A 20,285-nucleotide genomic window follows, 5' to 3' on the forward strand; every position below is an offset into this window, starting at 1 on the left:
CCCGCACCTCGCTCAGCCAGTGAGCGGCTGGTCTGTACGTGGGATCCGAACCCTCGGCGGGAGCGCCATCACACTCCCAAGCGGCGCACTGTAGCAGTGCACCACCGGGCCGGCCCCTAATTTTCATTTCTTAAAATGAATTTTAAGAGCTTCTTATTCTGGGAAATCCTCTAAAAAAAAAAAAAAAAAAAAAAACCCTAAATACGGCTGGTTGTAGTACCTGTGGCCTTAGACTGATTCTTTAATCTCTGAGCATTAGTTTCTTCCCTTCCTCCTTCCTTCTTCTTTCCTTCCCTCTTCCCTCCTTCCTTTCATGTGTTTTGGAGGGAAAGAAATGTCTTACCTCTTTTCTACCTTCATATTAATTCTAGATAAGTAACCAAATATGTCTCTTGGAGAAATAGCTAATTTATCCTACATCGTAATTATAGAAACCATTTGGCAAAACCTTTCACGTCTATAGGCCTTTATAAACATTTTTGCTTATGCTACGTCATAATTATTATAGACACCATTTGGTAAAATGGGCATTATAATATCCTCCATCAGATTCTGGTGAAGATCAGTTGATTCATGTAAAAAAATAATTAGCTCTTTGTGGTTTATTTTTTAAAGAGTTGGGAATCAATGACTTATTATTATGTTTTCATACAGGGAATCCAATATTACGTGCAACATTTTAACTTAAAGTACTTTCTGCCTTCCTAATGAGAATATCTTTACTATTTTCCAGTGATTGTTGTAAAAAAAAATTCATATAATAATGAGACCTAAAATAGTCCCTGTGAATCCATCTCCCAGAGATGATTACGGTTAATAGTTGTTTTATCTTTTTTGACTTCTATGTGTCTATTAAAAAAAAACATATATTTAAGTGTAAATTGGATCATATATTAGACATTCTTTTCTGTAACCTGTGAAAGAGCCTTTCTAGGAATGTACAGCTTACTATTAAATATCTTCCATAATACAAAACTGCTACTGAGAACAATTGGGGAAGTAGAATTAACATTGTTGTAAGGTCTTTGCTGTTTCATATTTTTGTATGTGAAATTTATCAGCAGTTTTGCGCAGTTGTTAATTTTGTGATTGTGAAGGAGAGTTATGATGTTGACTTTAATTTTGTAGTTTTTCCTTTTATACTTATAATTCTGAAATTCAGAGTACAGTTTAACCCCCTAAATTAGATTGCATCTAGAGAATTATTGATAGCTTGATTTTTTTTTTTTCTTGTCAGTTTGAAAGCAGTTGCCTCAAAGTTAAATCAGATTTAATTTATTTGGTAGTTAGAATAAGCAAAAACATACTCTGCTAAATAGCATATAGACTCTAGTAACCTGCTCTTAAATTTATTTGCTCTCTTTACCTTGTGGATGTGGCTTCTTAAAATGAGCACAGTGAAGTTATATTCCATGAGTTTTTCTCTGCTCAAAATAACTTTACAACTTTCCCTGTATTTGGTAAACCCTGAATTAAAAGGTTGCTTTTTACAGAAGAGATTTTTGTTAATCCTAAGTACATAGGGGTACGTAACAGCCACTTTATGAAGTGACAAGTTGTTTTTTAGTTATAAATAGATTCCTAATATTATTGTTTTTAAGATTTAATGAGTACTATGTAAATAAAAACTAGTAATTTGTTGATTAAGACCTAAAATAACTAAAATCTTACTTTGTTCTTTATATCAGTGTGCTACCGTAATGTCCAGCAAGAAGTGGATTGCAGATAGTGAGGAAATACTGGAGCCCATTTAAACTTCAGTTGAAATGATGTAACCTGTCATTAACTTTCCTTATAACATTTATACTATGTGTATCAAAGCATATAAGAGGGTACTTCAAAAAGTTCTTGGAAAGATTTGTACTATCTTTTCTGTTTTTCCACGAACTTTTTGAAGTTCCCTTGTAAGTGTTTTACTTATAAATAGTTAGTTGGCTCTTACTTTACATTAAATAAAGGAAAATGTTAAATTAAAAAAATGAGGCAGTCATGGTCAAATGGCAGTCTGTTCCATTCCTTTCTGTATTTTAGCTGTATTACAATGATAAAGTATTTTTTGATGGATTTAAACATAATGCACAAAGAAAAGGCAGATAGATACCCAAATAAAATATATATGTCTATAGCATCATTATAGCCAGTTGAGCAATTGGAGTCAGCTACTATAGCTATAACACTGAGTGATAAGGTGTGCTTTGTATGAAAATTTTTTCAGTGTTTTAAAAAGTCATCTTCTAATTTGGATTGTTATAAATCCTGAAAATAATTATTTTATTCATTTTGGTTTTGTACTTTTTAAATATATCATTAGTAGTTTTGTTGTTTATAATTGAGCTAATGTTTTTCACATTTCATTACCTAATTTTCATTTTCTTGGTTTAAATTTGTTGAAAAAATTCTAAACCAGAAAGTAAAATAGGGCTGTATCTTATTCTTTACCTAGTCTTCCAACATTGCAGTGTTGAATTTATATACATCCTTAGCTGTTTATACTTAACCTATATATTTTGCAAAATGATTGCTTGATTCTGTAATTTAGATTTCTCAGCCAGTATTGTTCTGTTCTCTAATATTTCTTCATGTTATCCTTAATTCTCATATTCTAGTTTTTCACGGAGTGTTTGATCTGTTAACTAATCCAGTAACTCAAATTTTAAAAGGATGCGTGCAAGATTGTAAGGTAGCAGAGGGTGTGCTGTACATACAATAATTCCGATGCAGTAAGGGACAAGCCAAAGGCAAAAATGAGCTGCAGCTTATGAAACATAAGAATAATTTTAAAACATTTTATTTAAATCCATAGTTGGGTGAATTAAAGGGAAGGGAAAAGGCTTAAGATGGAAGATGTAGTATTAGCAGGTCACATAAAACAGAACAGTGAGTGACTATTTTCCATTTTCTCTTAGGAGCAGAATTAACTGACAATTGAGTTTTAGTTTGGAAAAGAAAAAAATCAAGATAATTAAAGCAGAGAAGTATGAGGAGATAGTAAGGTAGTATAACCAAAACAAGTTTTCAGGCCTAAACAAAAATAGTTTTCAGCATACTAGAATATGAAAAAATGTGACTGTTGAATTACCCATTCAAGAAAACATAGAAGATGGGAGGAGCCTAAATGCTGGAAAGGTGAATATTCCTCAAAGCTGAAAAACTTATATTCTAAACTTGATGGCACAACCTGTAGATTACAAAATGGACTATATCCTATTTAAACTGGTGAATCCAGAAGGAGCTTCTGGTCCCAGTGTAGCTTGAGATTTTGTAGGTATTCGATAAAGTTTTGGTATCCAGGATTAGAGAAATGTGTAGTCTATGAAACTGCAGTTAGTTTGATTCTTGACTTATAGACTAGTCATCCCTAAAGAATGTCAACCGGTAGATTAACATCAGTCTGAAGGGGATATGTGTAGTAGAAAACAACCTGGAAAAAAAATTAAATCATCTGCTGGTTTCTAAACAAACAGTTGTAGAGTTATGGAGTGGTAGAGACTTGTCTTAGCACCACCAGGCAGAATGTCAGCAGGGTGATGTGCTTGTCAAGGAAGTAAAGGAATTCTTAAACGATGTTGATGGAAGAGGAGAGTTTGGGACTAGAAGTAGACACAGCCTCAGTCTGTATACTCATCTTTGTTTTGGAATGTTGTGTGTGGTATGTGATTTTACATTTTAAAAGGGACTTTGACAAAATGGAGTGTGTCTAAACAAGTGGGAGAGTATAAAACCATGTCATAAGAGTTTAGAGACAAGGCTACTTCGATACTGTACAACTTTTCAAGTATTCGTGGAGCTGCTGGGTGGGGGCCAGCAGATGAAATTTTAGGATAGTAGATTTTGGTTCACTAAAACAAATTTGTAACATTTATAATCTTGAGAAATGTCTAAAACAGATTATCTTGTATTGGGGATATTTAGATAGAAGATGCATGTCCAATTTAGGGGTTATTGTTGTCGGAATTTTTTATACTAAGGTGAGTAAACAAATGGTTCTGAACTTTTAGTTCTCTGAACTACTGCTGCAGGCTGAAGAAGTTGCTGTGGTGGGGGGGGGCATTTGAGCCTTATTATGTAATATTTGATACAACAAAATAATATATACAACGTGTTAGTTATGAAGCATTCCTGTGTTTCATAAACTAACACCTGTGAACCCAAAAGGACCAGAGCATTCCCTAAACTGATACCCATACCTATACCTATTGCAGGTTTCTGTAATAATTTGGCTATAATTATATCAACTGGATAGGATAACATTAACAGAAGCTCTGATTGCCAGGACTTAGGGAATGAAAAGTTTTAGTGATTAAACTTTTTATAACATGGAGTTATGGGGGAATTATGGGGTTCTTGCATTCTAAGTTTGGAAACCAGTGGATTCAGTTGAGTCATTCAATAAGTGACTTCTAATTATATGAAGCATAAGCACAGAGAGGTTAAGTAAGACGCTTATCTAAAAATCACAAAGAATTACTATTAGAACTGGAATCAGAACTTGTTCTGAGTTGCAGGACGTGCTGACGATTTCCTGGCTAGAAAAGTGGTGTTGATAAAGTTAGTAGTATGTATGCAGCTTGTTAGACTCAGCAGTGAATAAAATGGTAAATTCCTTGAGGACCAGAACTGTGTCTTTAGTCGTCTTTTCATTTCCATTAGTACTGTCTTGTACATAATTTGTGTTCTGTTATTAAATTGACTGATGTATCTTAGAGACTGAAAAAATCATGGTAGAAAGACTTCTTATCTATCTCCCATATTAGACTAAGTTCTTTGAGAGCTGGAACTATTAAACTTCTTGTTTAACTTCAGTGCTCCAGAACCTAGCTCATTTCTCCCTTGACTTACTGCCACCAAGTATTTATTGAGTGTGTTCAGGCACTGTTATAGGACACAGTTGGTAACAGAATCTTATGGAACTTTTAGTTATTAATCAATCACCACAGATGTTTATAGAAATACAACTTAAGTGGTAAATGCATTATATCCTGTAACTGAATGTTTGTATATAAGTTTGATAAGTTTGTTTATCTGAAGAATTGCCATTTTTCCCCCTTGGCCTTTTATCTTATTATGGTTATTTATAATAGATTTTTCAATATTGAACTATTCTTGCATTCATGGTACAAATTCCACTTTGTCTTGGTGTATTTTTCTTTTAATATACTGGCGAATTATATTTATTTAGGATGTTTACATCTGTATCGGTTAGCAAATTTTATCTTTGGTTTTCTTTTATGCTGTTATGGTCAGATTTTCTATTGGTGCTATGCTGCCTTCCTATAACAAGAATTAGGTACTTTCTGAAGAAATTTAAATGATAGTACTGTAAGTGCCTTTATATAGATAGAGACCTGGACTAAAGGATATATGTGTAATTTTCATTAGATTTTTCTAATACCTTTTGGTTAATTACTTGCTGCAATTATGTAAGTAATCATTTATGTCTTAAATTATTACTTGGTTGTTAAAAACTTGATTTGAGAGTTGTAGTCATATGCTAATTTAAGTTGAACACTAATTTGATACTGGATATTAAGAAAGATTTCATTATAAAAATAATAAAGTTATAAAAATAACTTTAAGAAAGATTGAAATCTTGCCTTTATAATGTAGTCAAATTCAAGGTACGCTGTTATGATTTTTGTTGGTTTCATTTGCTATTCAGAGATAAGCATTTGGTAAGCTTTGACAAATTATTTAAGAGATAAAATTTGTAGTAAAATGAATATTGCTGTCACTGAAGCAGAAAATGTATTATAACATTTTTTTTAACTGAATAAGATTTTATAACTGGTTAAGAACACCTTTTGATCTTGCCTTTTAGCTGTGTTGGATTTTATTTAACTGAGACTGATTTAAATAACTAGTTAGGAAAATTAAAGAGTGTATTCATATTTGATAGTTTCTTGATGTCAGTAGATTTAAATTCCATGTTTGGAAGGCATACAAAATACATTTTAAAACTAAAAGCCATTTTATTTTTAAATGCTAATTGACTCAAACCTTTTTCCCAAAGAGGACATGATCTGTAGGATGGAGAGATGGTTAAATAGGCAACCAGCTAACTTTAATAATGGCAATCCTTATTAGACAGTATGTTCCAGTGGGCAAGAGCTTGTTTGCTATTTACCTTACCATGTTTTTGTAGTATTTGACACCGTTGACGACTCTGTTCTTGAATCTGTCTTTTCTTAGCTTCTGTGATACCTCTTTTCCCTAGTTCTCCTATTTATCTGTGTTTCTTCTTGCTTTGGATCTTCTTTTTCTCACCACTAAAATTTTGCTCTTCCCAGTTCATTCAGTCCTTCCTTCTCCCTTTATCTTCTCTAAGCCATTTTTTCTATAGCTTTAACCACTAATTTGTGTATTAAACTCACACGTCTGCTGAGCTTGCAGTCTATTGTCTATGGGACATCTCCATGTGAATGCTCCAAAATATCTAAAAAATCTAACAAAGTGGTCCAGTTTAAATCTCATTCGTACAGATTAGTTCTGAAGTATAAAAGAGCCTTACTAGTTTTGTCTGAAAGACATTCTTATGATAATTATTTTGACTGAAGCTATCATTGGGAATGACTGGTGTCATTGAGGCATGGAAAAATTAGATAAAATTAAGTCTGTATCGTATTGGTTAAAAACTTGGGCTCTAAAATTAGTTTTAATAAGATATGTTATCTGGTTAGTATAAATTCATTTGTGGTAGAAATTAATTAAGGCTATAGTCTTGTTAAACATGGGCTTAATCCCGAAAATCACAGAATAGGTCAGTGGTTCTTTATTTTAAGTTTTAACACTTTATCAATGATATCCTCCCCTGCCCTCCTTTTTGTTTTCCATGGATTAGCAAGAATAATTTTTCTAACACATTTAAAATTTTTACTTTTAACAGAAATTAGCAGAGTACGGAAAGACATGTACAATGACACATTAAATGGCAGTACAGAGAAAAGGAGTGCAGAATTGCCTGATGCTGTGGGACCTATTGTTCAGTTACAAGAGAAACTTTATGTGCCTGTAAAAGAATATCCAGATGTAAGTATATTTTGTTGTTTTATTCTTTTTTTGTGTGCTTCACATACTTTGGGAAGAGATATATTTGATTGTAAATACTTAAGCATTATCAGCCACTTTAATAATTTATGTGAGGGATTTGAAGTGTGAATAATTTGGCATGGATAATTTAAAAAATTTCTTTCTAAATATGTTTCCATTTGATTACTGCTGTGTCACTTTTGGAAATGCACACAGGTAAAGACTGTCATGGATTCCAGATGGGGCAAGGAAAACTACTGTTTGTAATGCAGTTTTTTTTTCTTTCCCTCTTAGTCCGTTCAACTATTCTCTATAAGCATCTTGTTGAGAATAATCTCCATGTACTACACCAGTTAATTTCTAATCAAAATTCAGACTCTTTTCATTTTGTTATAAAGCCCTAGATAAGATGGTCCATTCTGTTTCTCTGACCTCATCTTAAATGATTTTCCCTCTTCTTCACTGTACTATAATAACATTGGCCTTCTTTTGGCTTTTAGAACAAGTCAAGTCTATTCCCAGCCTTAGGCCTTTTTTGTTAGCTATAATCTGATCTCTACTGGCTATCATCTTCTTGGTATTAAAGATTTTAACTTAAATATCATTTCAGAGAAGCCTCCCCACCACTTTATCTAAAGGCCATCTGGTTGCTCATTGTTTCACATAAATCTTTTTTTTACTTCTGCAATGGCACTTATTATCTGGTATTTTTCTTGTTTGTTTATTTCTCTGTTTCTCTCCAGCAGGAATGGAAGGTACATAAAACAAGAACCTGTCTTTGTTATTCACTGCTGTACCACCCATAATACTGGCACGTAATAGGCACCCAATATCTGTTAAATACATGTAGGAAAAAAATGGTGATTTTTTTGCTGGGTTTCGGGGAACTTCTCTGAAAGCAAACAAAAGAAGGAATTGGTATTATAATGTCAAAAATGTGATGGATGCTCCAAGACTCATTGGTTATGTAGACAGAATACTAGCGTGCAGATGGGAAATAAATGTCCTAAGTTGGATTAATGGGAAGAAGCTTTCGTATTTCACAATTTTCATTTCCAATGCAATTTTATTTAAAGCTTATACATTTATTCTATTAAGTATTTTTGGTTGCAAATATACAAACAGTACGGGGTAATGTAGGCAAAAGAAGAGTTAATTGGAAGATTATCAGGTAATACAAAGAATTAAAGTTGTGTCTGGAAAACAAAACTTCATGTAAGGCAGGAAGCAGTGCATCTCTGAGAACTTCAGCAGCAGGAGTTTGTGGACCTTCATGACATGACATCAGTGCCTCCTAGACTTTGTCTTCAATTTCAGATTCTTGGAGGAGAGAAAGTGTTTTGGGCCAATTTACTGTGACTAGGGAAGTGAGGTTATGTAGTTATGTACCACAACCTAGACATGACCACTATGGGACTGCCCTGGATATTAATATTATTTCTCAAGATGGGGAATTATGATTTGGGCAGCTGTCCCAGTTGGGGTCTACTGCTATTTGGTGTTCCAGTATCCCCTAAAGGATAGCAACCTTCTCATTTGCGTGTTTAAACCCTAAACGACAAAGTTTCAGCAATAGTCAGTAACACAGACTGTATGAGACCTATTTCTCCATAAGACCTTGATGGAGAAATATAACCTTGATCTGTCTGGTTTCATTCCTCCTCCTCAAAAAAAAAAATCTCATTCTGGGTAGAGATATTAAGACTGCATCATTTAAAAGAAAAGTGTTCCATACAACCTTCTATGTCAAGACCTGGATCTAGAGAGTACCTTTTCACTATACTCCTTTCTTTCTTTTACCAGTTGTGAGTCATTGCCCTGGTGAGCTACTTTTACTAACAGGTATATTGGAATATAATATTGTCTAGATCAGTGGTTCTCAAAATGTGGTTTCTGGATCGTAGTATCCACACCTCCTGGGATGTTGTGAATGTTCGAGCCTCATCCCAGACGAGTTTAATCAGAAACTCTGGGTGTGAGGCCTAGCAGTCTACCTCTTTAACAACAAAACCATATAGATGATTCTGATACATGCTAAAGTTTGAGAATCACTGCTCTAAATTTTTTTTTTTTTATTGTCAGAGTAAGCCAGGCTAACAGGTAGGTGATTATGTACATGGTAATTTTGATAGGTATTATTTCAGGAGGTGAGTAGAGTGGTGAACTAAACGATGTCCCTGCTGTTATGGAGTGGGCATTTCAGTGGCAGAGTTAGACGATAAACAAACGAGTATTTACTTTTAGGCGTTGTCAGTGCTATGGGGAAACAAAATGGGGCACACAGATGAACAAAGACTGTACGTGTGGGAGAGGTGTTCAGTTTTAAGGATGATCAGGGATAGAATCTCTTCTAGGATGATGGGAATGGAGGGAGATGAAAGGAGTGATGGGAAGAAGGCAAGAAAACCATCTGGGGGAGGAACATTCCAGGCAGAGTGAACAGCAAGTGCAGTGACTCAGGCATGAGCATGCTTGGGAAGTGTGGCAAGATGTGAGATTAGAGAGTTAGTAGAGGGGTCATATCATGTATGTTTCCCATATCATGGGCCTACAAGCCCACATGAAAAATTTTGTATACCATTCTGAGTGAAATGGTAAGCCATCCATATGTTTTGAGACTAGGAGCGACATGAGCTTACATGGATTTTTGATAGGTGTATTCTAGTTGCTGCGTGGACAAAGACTGTGGGAAATGGTGGTAGAAGCAAGACCAGTTGGGAGGCAGGGGAGGACACTTGAACAAGAGGAGTTAAGAAAAATGCTTGAACCCTGCATAGATTTTCAAGTTAGAACGGGTAGGATTTGCCGATAAATTGGATATGGAGTGAGAGAGAAACTCAGGAGCGATCCAAAGGTTTTGATCATTTGGAGTAATGGAATTGCCAGTTCCTGAGATAGGAAAGACTGAGGGAGGAGCCAGGTTTGGGGGAGTTGGGGATTCAGCAGTTCTCATGTAGAGGTGTTAAGCTAGAAGGCAGCCATCCAGAGTGGGGATGTCAAGTAGGCAGGTGGATGTACAAGTTTTAGATGACCCTTTTGGCACTCAAAAATGTCTATTTAACAAAGCTTTTTAAATTAGAATTTTAGTTGTAATTCATAGAAGGAGAGAAATAGGTACAAAATGGTTTTGGTCTTCCAGATAATTTTTTTAATACCTTGATTTTAAATTTCTATTAAAAGAGCTTAAGTTTAACAAATTTAGATCTGCACGTAATTTTTGAGTTTTTCTAAATTAAGGTAATTAATACATACTTAAGTGAGCAATAAGTATTTTGTGGTATAAGGAAGTTTATCATTTAAAAAAATTAAATAGTATTAAACAAAATGAAACAAGGGAGTCTCAGATTTTGGCACTATGAGAAAAGATTTATTTCAGAATTTTGAATTAGATATAGGCTACTTGAAACAAATATGCACTCTTCCAACCCTTGCTTTTTCTTCATTTAATGGGTCTTGGAGATAATTCCATATGCTTCTGTCCCTGCCCCCATTTGTATGTAAGCTTGATTTTGTGGGTGAATTCAGCCTATTTTGCTAAAAAATGCTTTTATAATTCAAGCTTCAGACGGGCAGTGTAACGGGTAGTGGTCAGAAATATGAACTCAGACTCCTGGCTAGCTCCACTGCTTGTTTTATGACTTTGAGCAAATTACTTGTCATTCCTGGTCCTCAGTTTTCTCATCTTTTATTGTCTCTCACAGGATTATGAAGACTAAATGAACTAGTATGTGTAAAGCACTTGGAAAATGCCTTTATGCTATATAAGTGTTACCAGAATGTAAGCTTCATGAGGACAGGGATTTTTTGTCTGCTTTTTTTCAGTGCTATATTCTCAGGCCTTAGAATAGTGTCTGGTAAATGGTAGACCGATGTGAGAAGAGAGCCCTAGATTCAGTCTGAGAAATGAGGTAATGCTGTATAGTGCCCTTCACAATGGTTTTGAACCACTGGCTTAATGATGTGGGAATGAGAAGCTAAAATGAGTTAGCCTATTGACAGTATTTTAAAAATTTACGAATTCATATTAATATTTATATTTATTAATAAATAACATTTATTAATAAAGCAGGCTTTTATTGCATCTCTGTTGTGTGTCAAGCACATCCTTGGCGTAGGAATATTAATTCAGTTGAAAAGACTCTTTGATATAGTCAAATTAGTGCGTTTTTGTGTCAGACAAACTTAGGTTTTGAGTCCTGGCTTACCCCTTTTTGTTGTATTTGTTAGGAATATTAATTCAGTTGAAAAGACTCTTTGATATAGTCAAATTAGTGAGTTTTTGTGTCAGACAAACTTAGGTTTTGAGTCCTGGCTTACCCCTTTTTGTTGTATTTGTTGTATTCGTAATTGTTGTATTTGTCAACAATTGCCACAGTAATATTCCATAGTAAAACACTCTCAAATTCATTGGTTTAAAATAATAAGCATTTATTTCTGTGCTCATGTTGGCTGAGGTTCTGTTGATTGAGGCTGAGTATGGGTCGATGGAGGCTAGCTGTGGGTAGATTCAGATCATATCCATTTTATGTTCCTGCTGGGCCCAGGCTGAAGGAGCAATGGCTACTTGGGGCATGCTGTTATCACGGCAGATTGCTGGAGTGCCAGAGCCAAGCCAAATTGCATAATCACTTGTAAGGCCTCTGATCTTGTCTCTTCTGCTAACACAATCCATCAGCCCAGTGTTTCTCAGCAGGGGCCAGTTTTGTCTCGAGGGACATTTGGCAATGTCTGGAGATATTTTTGGTTGACTTGGGAGGGGATACTGGCATCGTGGGTAGAGGCCAGTAATCCTGCTAAACATCCTACAATGCACAGGACAGTCCTCACAACAAAGAATTATGTGGCCCACAATGCCAGTAGTACAGAGGTTAGGGGATACTGGCATCGTGGGTAGAGGCCAGTAATCCTGCTAAACATCCTACAGTGCACAGGACAGTCCTCACAACAAAGAATTATGTGGCCCACAATGCCAGTAGTACAGAGGTTGAGAAACCCTGTATTAGCCATATCAAGTCACTCACACAGTGAGAAGGGGACTGGAATAAATATTTGCCGAAAAATAATTGAGATATATGTTAACTTTTTAGAGTCTGTTTCTTTATAAAGCTATAAATTTCACATTGTGGAATTGTTTGGAGAAATCAAGATAACAAATGTATGGCACCTGGTAGAGCAGACATCCAGTGAGGTTTGTGTGATCATGAATACGAAAAAAAGTCCTATTCTTGAGGGTGCTCACAGTCTTGTATGAAAGATAAAAGGTATTGCATTAATAATCATTCAAGACTATTTAAGTTTGTCATACATTCATAAAATGACAGACAAGAAAGAAGATTTAAAGCTTAATTTAGACCATCAAAATTAAAGGCAGTTAAGTTATTAAGGCCTTGTTTGGATCCATGGACATCTTATAAACAGTACTATATAAATGGAGTTAACTCTGATAAGGAAAAGGTGCTACATTTCAAATGAGTCAGTTCTAATTTTGTCATTAAATTTGCCTAGTTATCAATTTTGAGTTGTTAGAAATTGTTCTATAGGATCTGCCAGAGTAGTAGATAAGTTCCAAATATTGGTAAGATCTAACTGTTAGAGTTATTAGTCATGTATATACATGGACAGATTAGATTGCTAAACTGTTTGCTTGGGACATGATTTGATAATTAAATTGTAGTGAGGTTTTTTCTAAGGATTTATGTGAAGATAACTCTGATTTTCTGATGTTTTGAAAATGGGTTTTAATTTTAAGTAATATCCTTGAAAGGCATTTCTTGGGTCTAGGCCATCATGATTACACGTATTGTCAAAAAGTTTGAGGTGGATAAATGCCTTTTCAAATATTTTTTTCCAGTTCGTATGATCCCATGCTGGCAACTCTAATTAATAGTATAGGTTTATAATGTTATTCACAGTACTTTCTACAGTCTCTCTTATAATAATAACCTATATTAGTGTTGGAGTAGGAGTTGAAAATTCCCTATTTAATTTTCCTGGGTTTGCCAATGAAATTTGTCTAGTTATAACTTCTGAGTTACTTTAGGGTTTTATTTGTCAAGATTGTCACCTGCAGATTGGCTGTTGAGCTGGCATTTGTTTTGAAGGGATTTTAAGAAGAGCAAGGAGTCGGTGCAGTTAGTTCCTTTCCTTACGTCTTGTTCCTTTGACTATTATGACTAATCAAGATTAATCAAGAGCTTTTAGGAGTCTTGATATAAACTATGTTCACCTTTGTTCTTCTGAATGATAAGTGGACATTAAATAAAAATTTTATGAACTACAAAGTATACTTTCTCAAAACCCAGGTTAACCCTTGACTTTTTTGTCTTGATATGATCTTAATTATGAGTGAAAATGCAAAGTTTTTAAAATAAGGTCTGCACATCTCTCTTCTTTGATTGTACAGGAAACTAAAGTTAAAGATAGCTTTTAAAATAAGGTTAGTATGTATTTTTTATTGAGTGGAGTTGTAACGTGTTTCAGATTACATATTAACTTGTAGGAGTTTTAATTTAGCGGTATGATTTGATAATATAGAGCATGTCTTTTAAGTTTTAGGTAGGGATACTTATTGTTGACTTAGAACTGCAACCTGATTAATTTTAACAAAGATCAATTGGGTTTTTCTTTGTTTTTGTTTTGAAATTTCCTTTTTATTTCACTCTGTAATGGTATATTGAAGGCCTGCTGTGTACTGAACTCTGGTTTGGGAGATAACTGAATTTCTTAGGATGTTTGTTAGTAGATATTATTCCAAAAAGGATCTCAAGACAGTCTGAAAGCAATAAATTTTGTTTAGCTCAGGTTTTTCCAAAGGTTAACAATTTATTAAATAATAAGCCTTCTCAGAGTCTTAAAAATTCAGGCGGTTTCTTTGGTAAGTAATATATTTAAAAGGAACTAGTGTTCAGAAGAACAAATTAAAAGATGGCATAAGTTTTTATGGAGGAACTATTTTTTGTAAGCAAATGTTTCCCAGGCTCAGTTGAGATAGGAAGATTTACTTGGCTTACCCAAAAAGAGTTTGTTAGGATGTACTCTGTTAAAATTATTGCTACAAAAGACTTAAGGATAAGTTGGATAACTAATCACAGGTATCCAACCTCCATATCTCTAATATTTTCACTGAAATAACCACAGGAATATAATTAAAAAGTTGGGGAGTCAGTGCTATTCATATTCCAGAAACATTCAGCTGTTTCTGGTAGATACTAAAGGAAAGCTTGAGGTGCTCATCTGCTTTCAACCCATCTTGAGAGAGCAGTGTCTTCATAACCCTCTTCCTCCCCCAAATTAGCAAATGAAGTGGGCTGTGAAACAGGTGGAGATTATACCACTTGAATTCTGGCACCCATCTCATTGCCAGTTTATAGTAGATGACCTTATTTTGCAAGTGAAGGAAATAATGTATACCTTCTTTTTATTTTAGTTTGAGCAGAAAGCTACTTTATCTTAGGGACATTGAAATTGAACTTTTCAATGACCAGCCTTGGAACTAAATTTAGTTAGTTATTTCATTGGGAAAGCATATTCTATGTCTTAATAAACATACCCATTTAGAACAAAATAGTTCATAATTAAACTGGGCACTTTCTGAAATCTAATTTTGACTACCATAGAAAACTGCTTTTCCCAAGTCCAAAATCACTATCAGTAAGCAATCTACCTATCATGAAATTGAACATCTCCTTGCTTCATATTGGTATGATATATATATTTTTTAATTTGGTATGCAATTGGTTGAGCTTAAAAATTTATCTGTGTTGTATTGTTTGGAGTTATAGGACAATGATTATTTTCATTAGTTTCTTGCCTTTTTACTTGTAAGATTGTATATAAATGGTATCAATTTGCCATTTTAAGGATAGATTAAAACAAAAGATAAAACAAAATTTGAAAAGTAATTAGAACCATGAAAGCTAAAAAGGAGTTCTGAATATAAAACAGAAAAATTTTAGTATCATCCCTTATTCTAGAAATGTTAATGTGAGGCAACAGGGCACAGGAACACGAAAAGGTATAATCCTTGCTCTCGTGGTACTGTTACTGTTATAATTCAGGTGTGGAATAACGGGTCTGAACTAAGGCAATGACAGTAGAAAAGAGTAAATAGTGAAAATAGCAAGATTTCTTATCTATTGTATGTGGAGATTAAGAATGAGGGAGGGCCTTGCTGATGGTGCTATTCATTGAACATAGAGAATACAGAAGGAGAGGTCTTCTAATATTATAGAGGAACCAAGAGTAAGAGATGGTAGGCTTACTATATTAATAGGATATAATAATTAAAAGCCACTGAAAACTGAGTTGTTCATAACAATGTAGAATATTGAACAGGGTAGTATACAAGACAGTTCTTTGTAGGTCAAATATAACTAAAATTTATGGCAAATAAAGCAGTTTACTTTAAGAGCTGGATTAATACTTTTGGAACTGTTTAGGAGGTTGTGACAGTATTTACGTAGCAAAACTTATGTAGCAAGATATTGGTTTTAGAAGCCTTCCTTATTTATGGTAAGAACTACACATTCATCTCCTAGACTTCCCTTCAAGGTCTGAGGTGACACTTATAAAGACACTTTGTCTTTATGCAAATAATTATGTTCTTTTTCTCTCTTTTTTGACATTATACGTATTTTTCATTCAAATATGCTGATGAAGTGATACCACAGAAAAGTTTTCATTCATATAAAAGGTTCAGTTAAGCTAAAAGGGTGTATATGATGATCGTTAAAGCAGTGATCCAATCAGTAAAAGACATGAAAATATTGAGCAGATAAGGTGTGGTTATATAAAGTAGTATAGTAATGATGTTTTAGGATGTAGGTGGGGAAGAAATTTAAAAAACACCGTTGGACTCATTCTGAAAATAAACGTGAATTTGAAGAGAGTTTTTATAAACTTTTTACTAAATATTTTGAATGATTAAGAATAATGAGAAAACTAAACATGGAATTTCTGGTATTATAAGGGTATATGTTTAAGGTCTTTAGAAGAGAGGTATACTCTATTAAGTGACTGAACTCTAGATTTAATCTAGCTGTTCTGGGATTTGGATTACTTATTATTAACCTCTCATGTATTAAATGCAGATGGTAGTAGTAACTACCGTGCAGTGTTGTTTTGAGGATTAAGTGATCTGGTGCATGTAACTGCCCAGCATAGAAGCTTGAACATTCATAATGAAACATACTTCTGCATACTCAAGCTTAAGAAATGTTGAATGACATAGTCCTTGCACTCATGATACTTACATATTGAAGTGGAAACTGAAAATAATAAATGTATTGTTTGTTTGATAACATTAACTTTGTTCTTTGGAAATTATTCTGAGACCAGTCACATTTACCATTTGAGAAATTTCTGAACTTATGAGTTCCTGCGCTGCATATAACTTATTACTTAGTGATTTAATTTTTTCCTTCCAGCTTTATTGCAGTATAATTGACAAATAGAAGTTGTATATATAGTCTTCCCTCTGTATCCAAGGGTAATAGTTCCAGGACACCCCTCCCCCACATACCAAAATTTGTGGATGCTTATTGTTTCTTAAATAAAAACGGCAGAGTATGTATTTAAGGTGTATATTAGTCTATTTTTTTATTGCTATAACAGAACACCTGAAACTGGTTAATTTACAAAGAACAGGTTTATTTGGCTCATGATTCTGGGACAGCTGCATCTGGCATGGGCTTCAGGCTGCTTCTACTCATGGTGGAAAGCAGCAGGCAGCCAGTGGGTACAAAGAAGATCACATGGACTGCATCTGGCATGGGCTTCAGGCTGCTTCTACTCATGGTGGAAAGCAGCAGGCAGCTGGCAGGTACAAGCAGATCATGTGGCGAGAAGAAGCAAGAAAAGGAGAGAAGGGGAGATGCCAGGGTCTTTTATATAGTCAGCTCTTAAGGTAACTAATAGAGCAAGAACTCACTCACTACCCCCGCAACCCCGTTAACCCTCTTCCCCAGGGAGAGCATTAATCCATGCATGAGGGATCTGCTCCCATGACCCAAACTGCTCCCAACACTGCCACATTGGGGATCAGATTTTCACATAAGTTTTGGGGAGACAACATCCAAACTCTACCATTCCACCCCTGGCCCCCAAAACTCATGTCCCTCTCACGTACAAAATACAATCATTCCATCCCAACAGTCCCCAAAGTCTTAGCTTGTTCCAGCTCCAACTTAAATGTCTAAAGTCTCATCTAAGTCCAAAGGCAAAAAACTCCTTCCAGCTGTAAACCTGTAAAAATCGAAAAAACATTTATCTACTTCCAAGGTACAATGATGGAACAGGCATCAGATACACATTCCCATTCCAAAAGGGAGGAATAGGCCAGAAGAAAGAAGAAACAGGCCCCAAACAAGTCTGAAACCCAGCAGGGCAGACATTAAATCTTCAGGCTCCAAAATAATCTCTGACTCCAAGTCCTGCATCCTGGGCACAATGTGGAGCATCTGGGCTCCCAAAGCCTCAGGCATCCTCATTCCCACAGCTCTGCTGGGCACAGCCCACTAGATTGTGCTGGTACCTGTGGCTTTTCCAGGCTGGTGTTGCATGTTGCCAGTGACCCTACAGTTCTGGGGTCCTGGCAGCAGCCCTGCTGCCTTGGCTCTATTAGACATTTCCCCAGTAGGGGCTGTCTGTGGGAGCTCAGACCCCACTTTTCTGCTTTGCATTGCTCTAGTAGGTGGCTTCTGTGGCAGCTCTGCCTGTGTGGCAGGTCTCTCCCTGGGCCCCCAGGCTTTTCCATACATCCTCTGAAATCTGGATAGAGACTGCCATGCCTCCAATGTTCTCATGTTCTGCCAGCCTGCAGACAACACAAAGTAGATGATACCAAGGTTTCCAGCTTGTGCTCCTTCTAGGCCTCTAGGTCTGTGATCAAAGGAGCACTGTTCCAGACTTCTGAAATTCCTTCAGGGCCTTTCTCCCATTGCCTTGGCTATTAGCATCTGGCTGCCTCATCACCAAGCTAAATGTCTTTAGCAACCAGTCTATCTGCAACACCCTTGCATTTTTCTCCTAAAGGGCCTTTCTCATTCTTTACCACAGAGCCAGGCTGCAAATTTTCCAAATCTTTGTGCTCTGTTTCCCTTTTAAATTCTGGCTTTACATCATGCCTTTTCTGCCATAACTCAGTGTAGGCTGTTATAAGTAGCCATGCAGCTTCCTTAATGCTTTGCTGCTTGGAAATTTCTTCCTCCAAACATTCTGGTTCACAGCTTGTACATCCCACCTTCCACAAAGTCCTAGGACATGGACACAATGCAGCCAAGTTCCTTGCTATGGTGTAGCAAGGGTGATCTTTTGTCCAATTCCCAATAAGTTCATCATTTCTATGTGAGATGTCACCCTCAACATAGCCTGTACTGTCTACATTTCTATCAACATTCTGGTCACAACCATTTAACCAATCTCTAAAGTGTTCCAAACTTTCCCTCATCTTTTTGTCTTCTTCTAAGTCCTCCAGACTCTTCCAACCTTTGCCCATTACCCAGTTCCAAAGCCTCTTCCACATCTTCAGGTATCCATATAGAAACGCCTCACTCCTCAGGACCAATTTTCTGTAATAGTCTGTTTTTGTGTTGCTATAACAGAATACCTGAAACTGGGAAATTTACAAAGAAAAGAGGTTTATTTGGCTCACGATTCTGGGACAGCTGCATCTGGTGTGGGCTTCAGGCTGCTTCTACTCATAGTGAAAAGCAGCTGGCAGGTACAAGCAGATCACATGGCAGGAGGAAGCGAAAGAGAGAGGGGAGGTGCTAAGGTCTTTTAAACAACCAGCTGTTGTGGGAACTAATAGAGCGAGAACTTACTCATGACCCTGCTCCCAACACTGCCACATTGGGGATCAGATTTCCACATGTTTTGGGGGGACAGTAACATCCAAACTCTATCAAGGTGTAACATGATTTGATATATGTATACATCATGAAATGACTACCACAATCAAGCTAATTAACACATCTATCACTTCACATAGTTACCTTTTCTGTGTATGTAGTGAGAACAGTCACCGTACTGTACATTAGGTCTGCAGAACTTATTCACAAGGCATAATTGAAACTTTGTACTCTTTGACCAATCTATCTCCCACCCCATCCCCTCCGCATCTGCTCTGTGAGTTCAGGTTTATTTGGATACCAAATATAAGTATCATACAGTATTTGTCTTTCTGAGTCTGGCTTATCTCACTTAGCATAATGTCCTCCAGTTTCATCCATATTGTCCCAAATGATAGGATTTTCTTTTCTATGACCAAATAGAGAGAGAGAGAGAGAGAGAGTGTGTGTGTGTGTGTGTGTGTGTGTGTGTGTCACATTTTCTTTATCCATTCATCCCTTGACAGACATGAAGGTTGTTTCTATATCTTGGCTGTTGTGAATAGTGGAACAGTGAATATGGGGGTGTGGATATCTCTTCGTCATATTGATTTTATTTGTTTTGGATATATACCTGGAAGTGGGATTGCTGTATCATATGGTGGTTCTGTTTTTAAGTTTTTGAGGGACCCTCCACAGTGTTTTCCATAATAGTTGTATCGATTTACATTCCCAACCATAGTATGCAGGGGCCCCCCTTTCTCCACACCCTTGCCAATGGTTATCTTTTGATAATAGCCATTCTAACAGGTGTCAAGTGATAATTCCTTGTGGTTTTGATTTGCTTTTCTCTAATGTTTGGTGATGTTAAGCACCTTTTCATATGCCTGTTCGACCTTTGTATGTCTTTTTTGGAAAAATGTCTGTGCAAGTCCCTTGTCTATTTTTATATTGGGTCTTTTTTTTTTTGCTATGGAGTTGTTCTGGATTGAGTTGTTAATATAATGAATTATTTAGGGTATTAACCCCTTACCAGATATGTGGTGTGCAAGTAGAAGGCTACGTCAGAAGAGTTTGTGGGAAAATAGAATTAAAAGATTTACAAAGTTTTCTATTAATTTTTTGAATACCCTTGAATCTTCCCCATTCTGTAGGTTGCTTTTTCATTATATTGATTGTTTTTCTTTGCTGTGCAGAAGCTTGCTAGCTCGATATAGTCCCACTTGTTTATTTTTGCTTTTGTTGCCTGTGTTTTGGGTGTCATACCTAAAAATCATTGCCAAGACCAGTGTCAAAGAGCTTCTTAACCCTGTGTTTTCCTCTAGGTGTTTTACTGTTTAGGTCATACATTTATGTCTTTAATCAATTCTGACTTAATTTTTGTTTATGGTTTAAAACATAGACCCAATTTCATTCTTTTGAATGTGGGTA

General features: G+C 35.7%; 1 protein-coding gene across 5 annotated transcripts in view; it reads left to right on the forward strand.

Moving 5' to 3' along the window:
• Positions 1-20,285, forward strand: part of QKI (QKI, KH domain containing, RNA binding) — a 145,078-nt gene that overhangs the window by 30,620 nt on the left and 94,173 nt on the right. For all 5 annotated transcript variants that reach the window (XM_008574547.1, XM_008574544.1, XM_008574546.1 and 2 more), the window contains exon 2: positions 6,884-7,026. In XM_008574547.1, the coding sequence (XP_008572769.1) occupies positions 6,907-7,026 (120 nt within the window). In that variant the 5' untranslated portion in view covers positions 6,884-6,906. The remainder of the gene's footprint in view (positions 1-6,883; positions 7,027-20,285) is intronic.

The sequence above is a fragment of the Galeopterus variegatus genome, unplaced genomic scaffold (assembly GCF_000696425.1).
Source record: "Galeopterus variegatus unplaced genomic scaffold, G_variegatus-3.0.2 Scaffold1062, whole genome shotgun sequence".
Taxonomy (NCBI): Eukaryota; Metazoa; Chordata; class Mammalia; order Dermoptera; family Cynocephalidae; genus Galeopterus; species Galeopterus variegatus.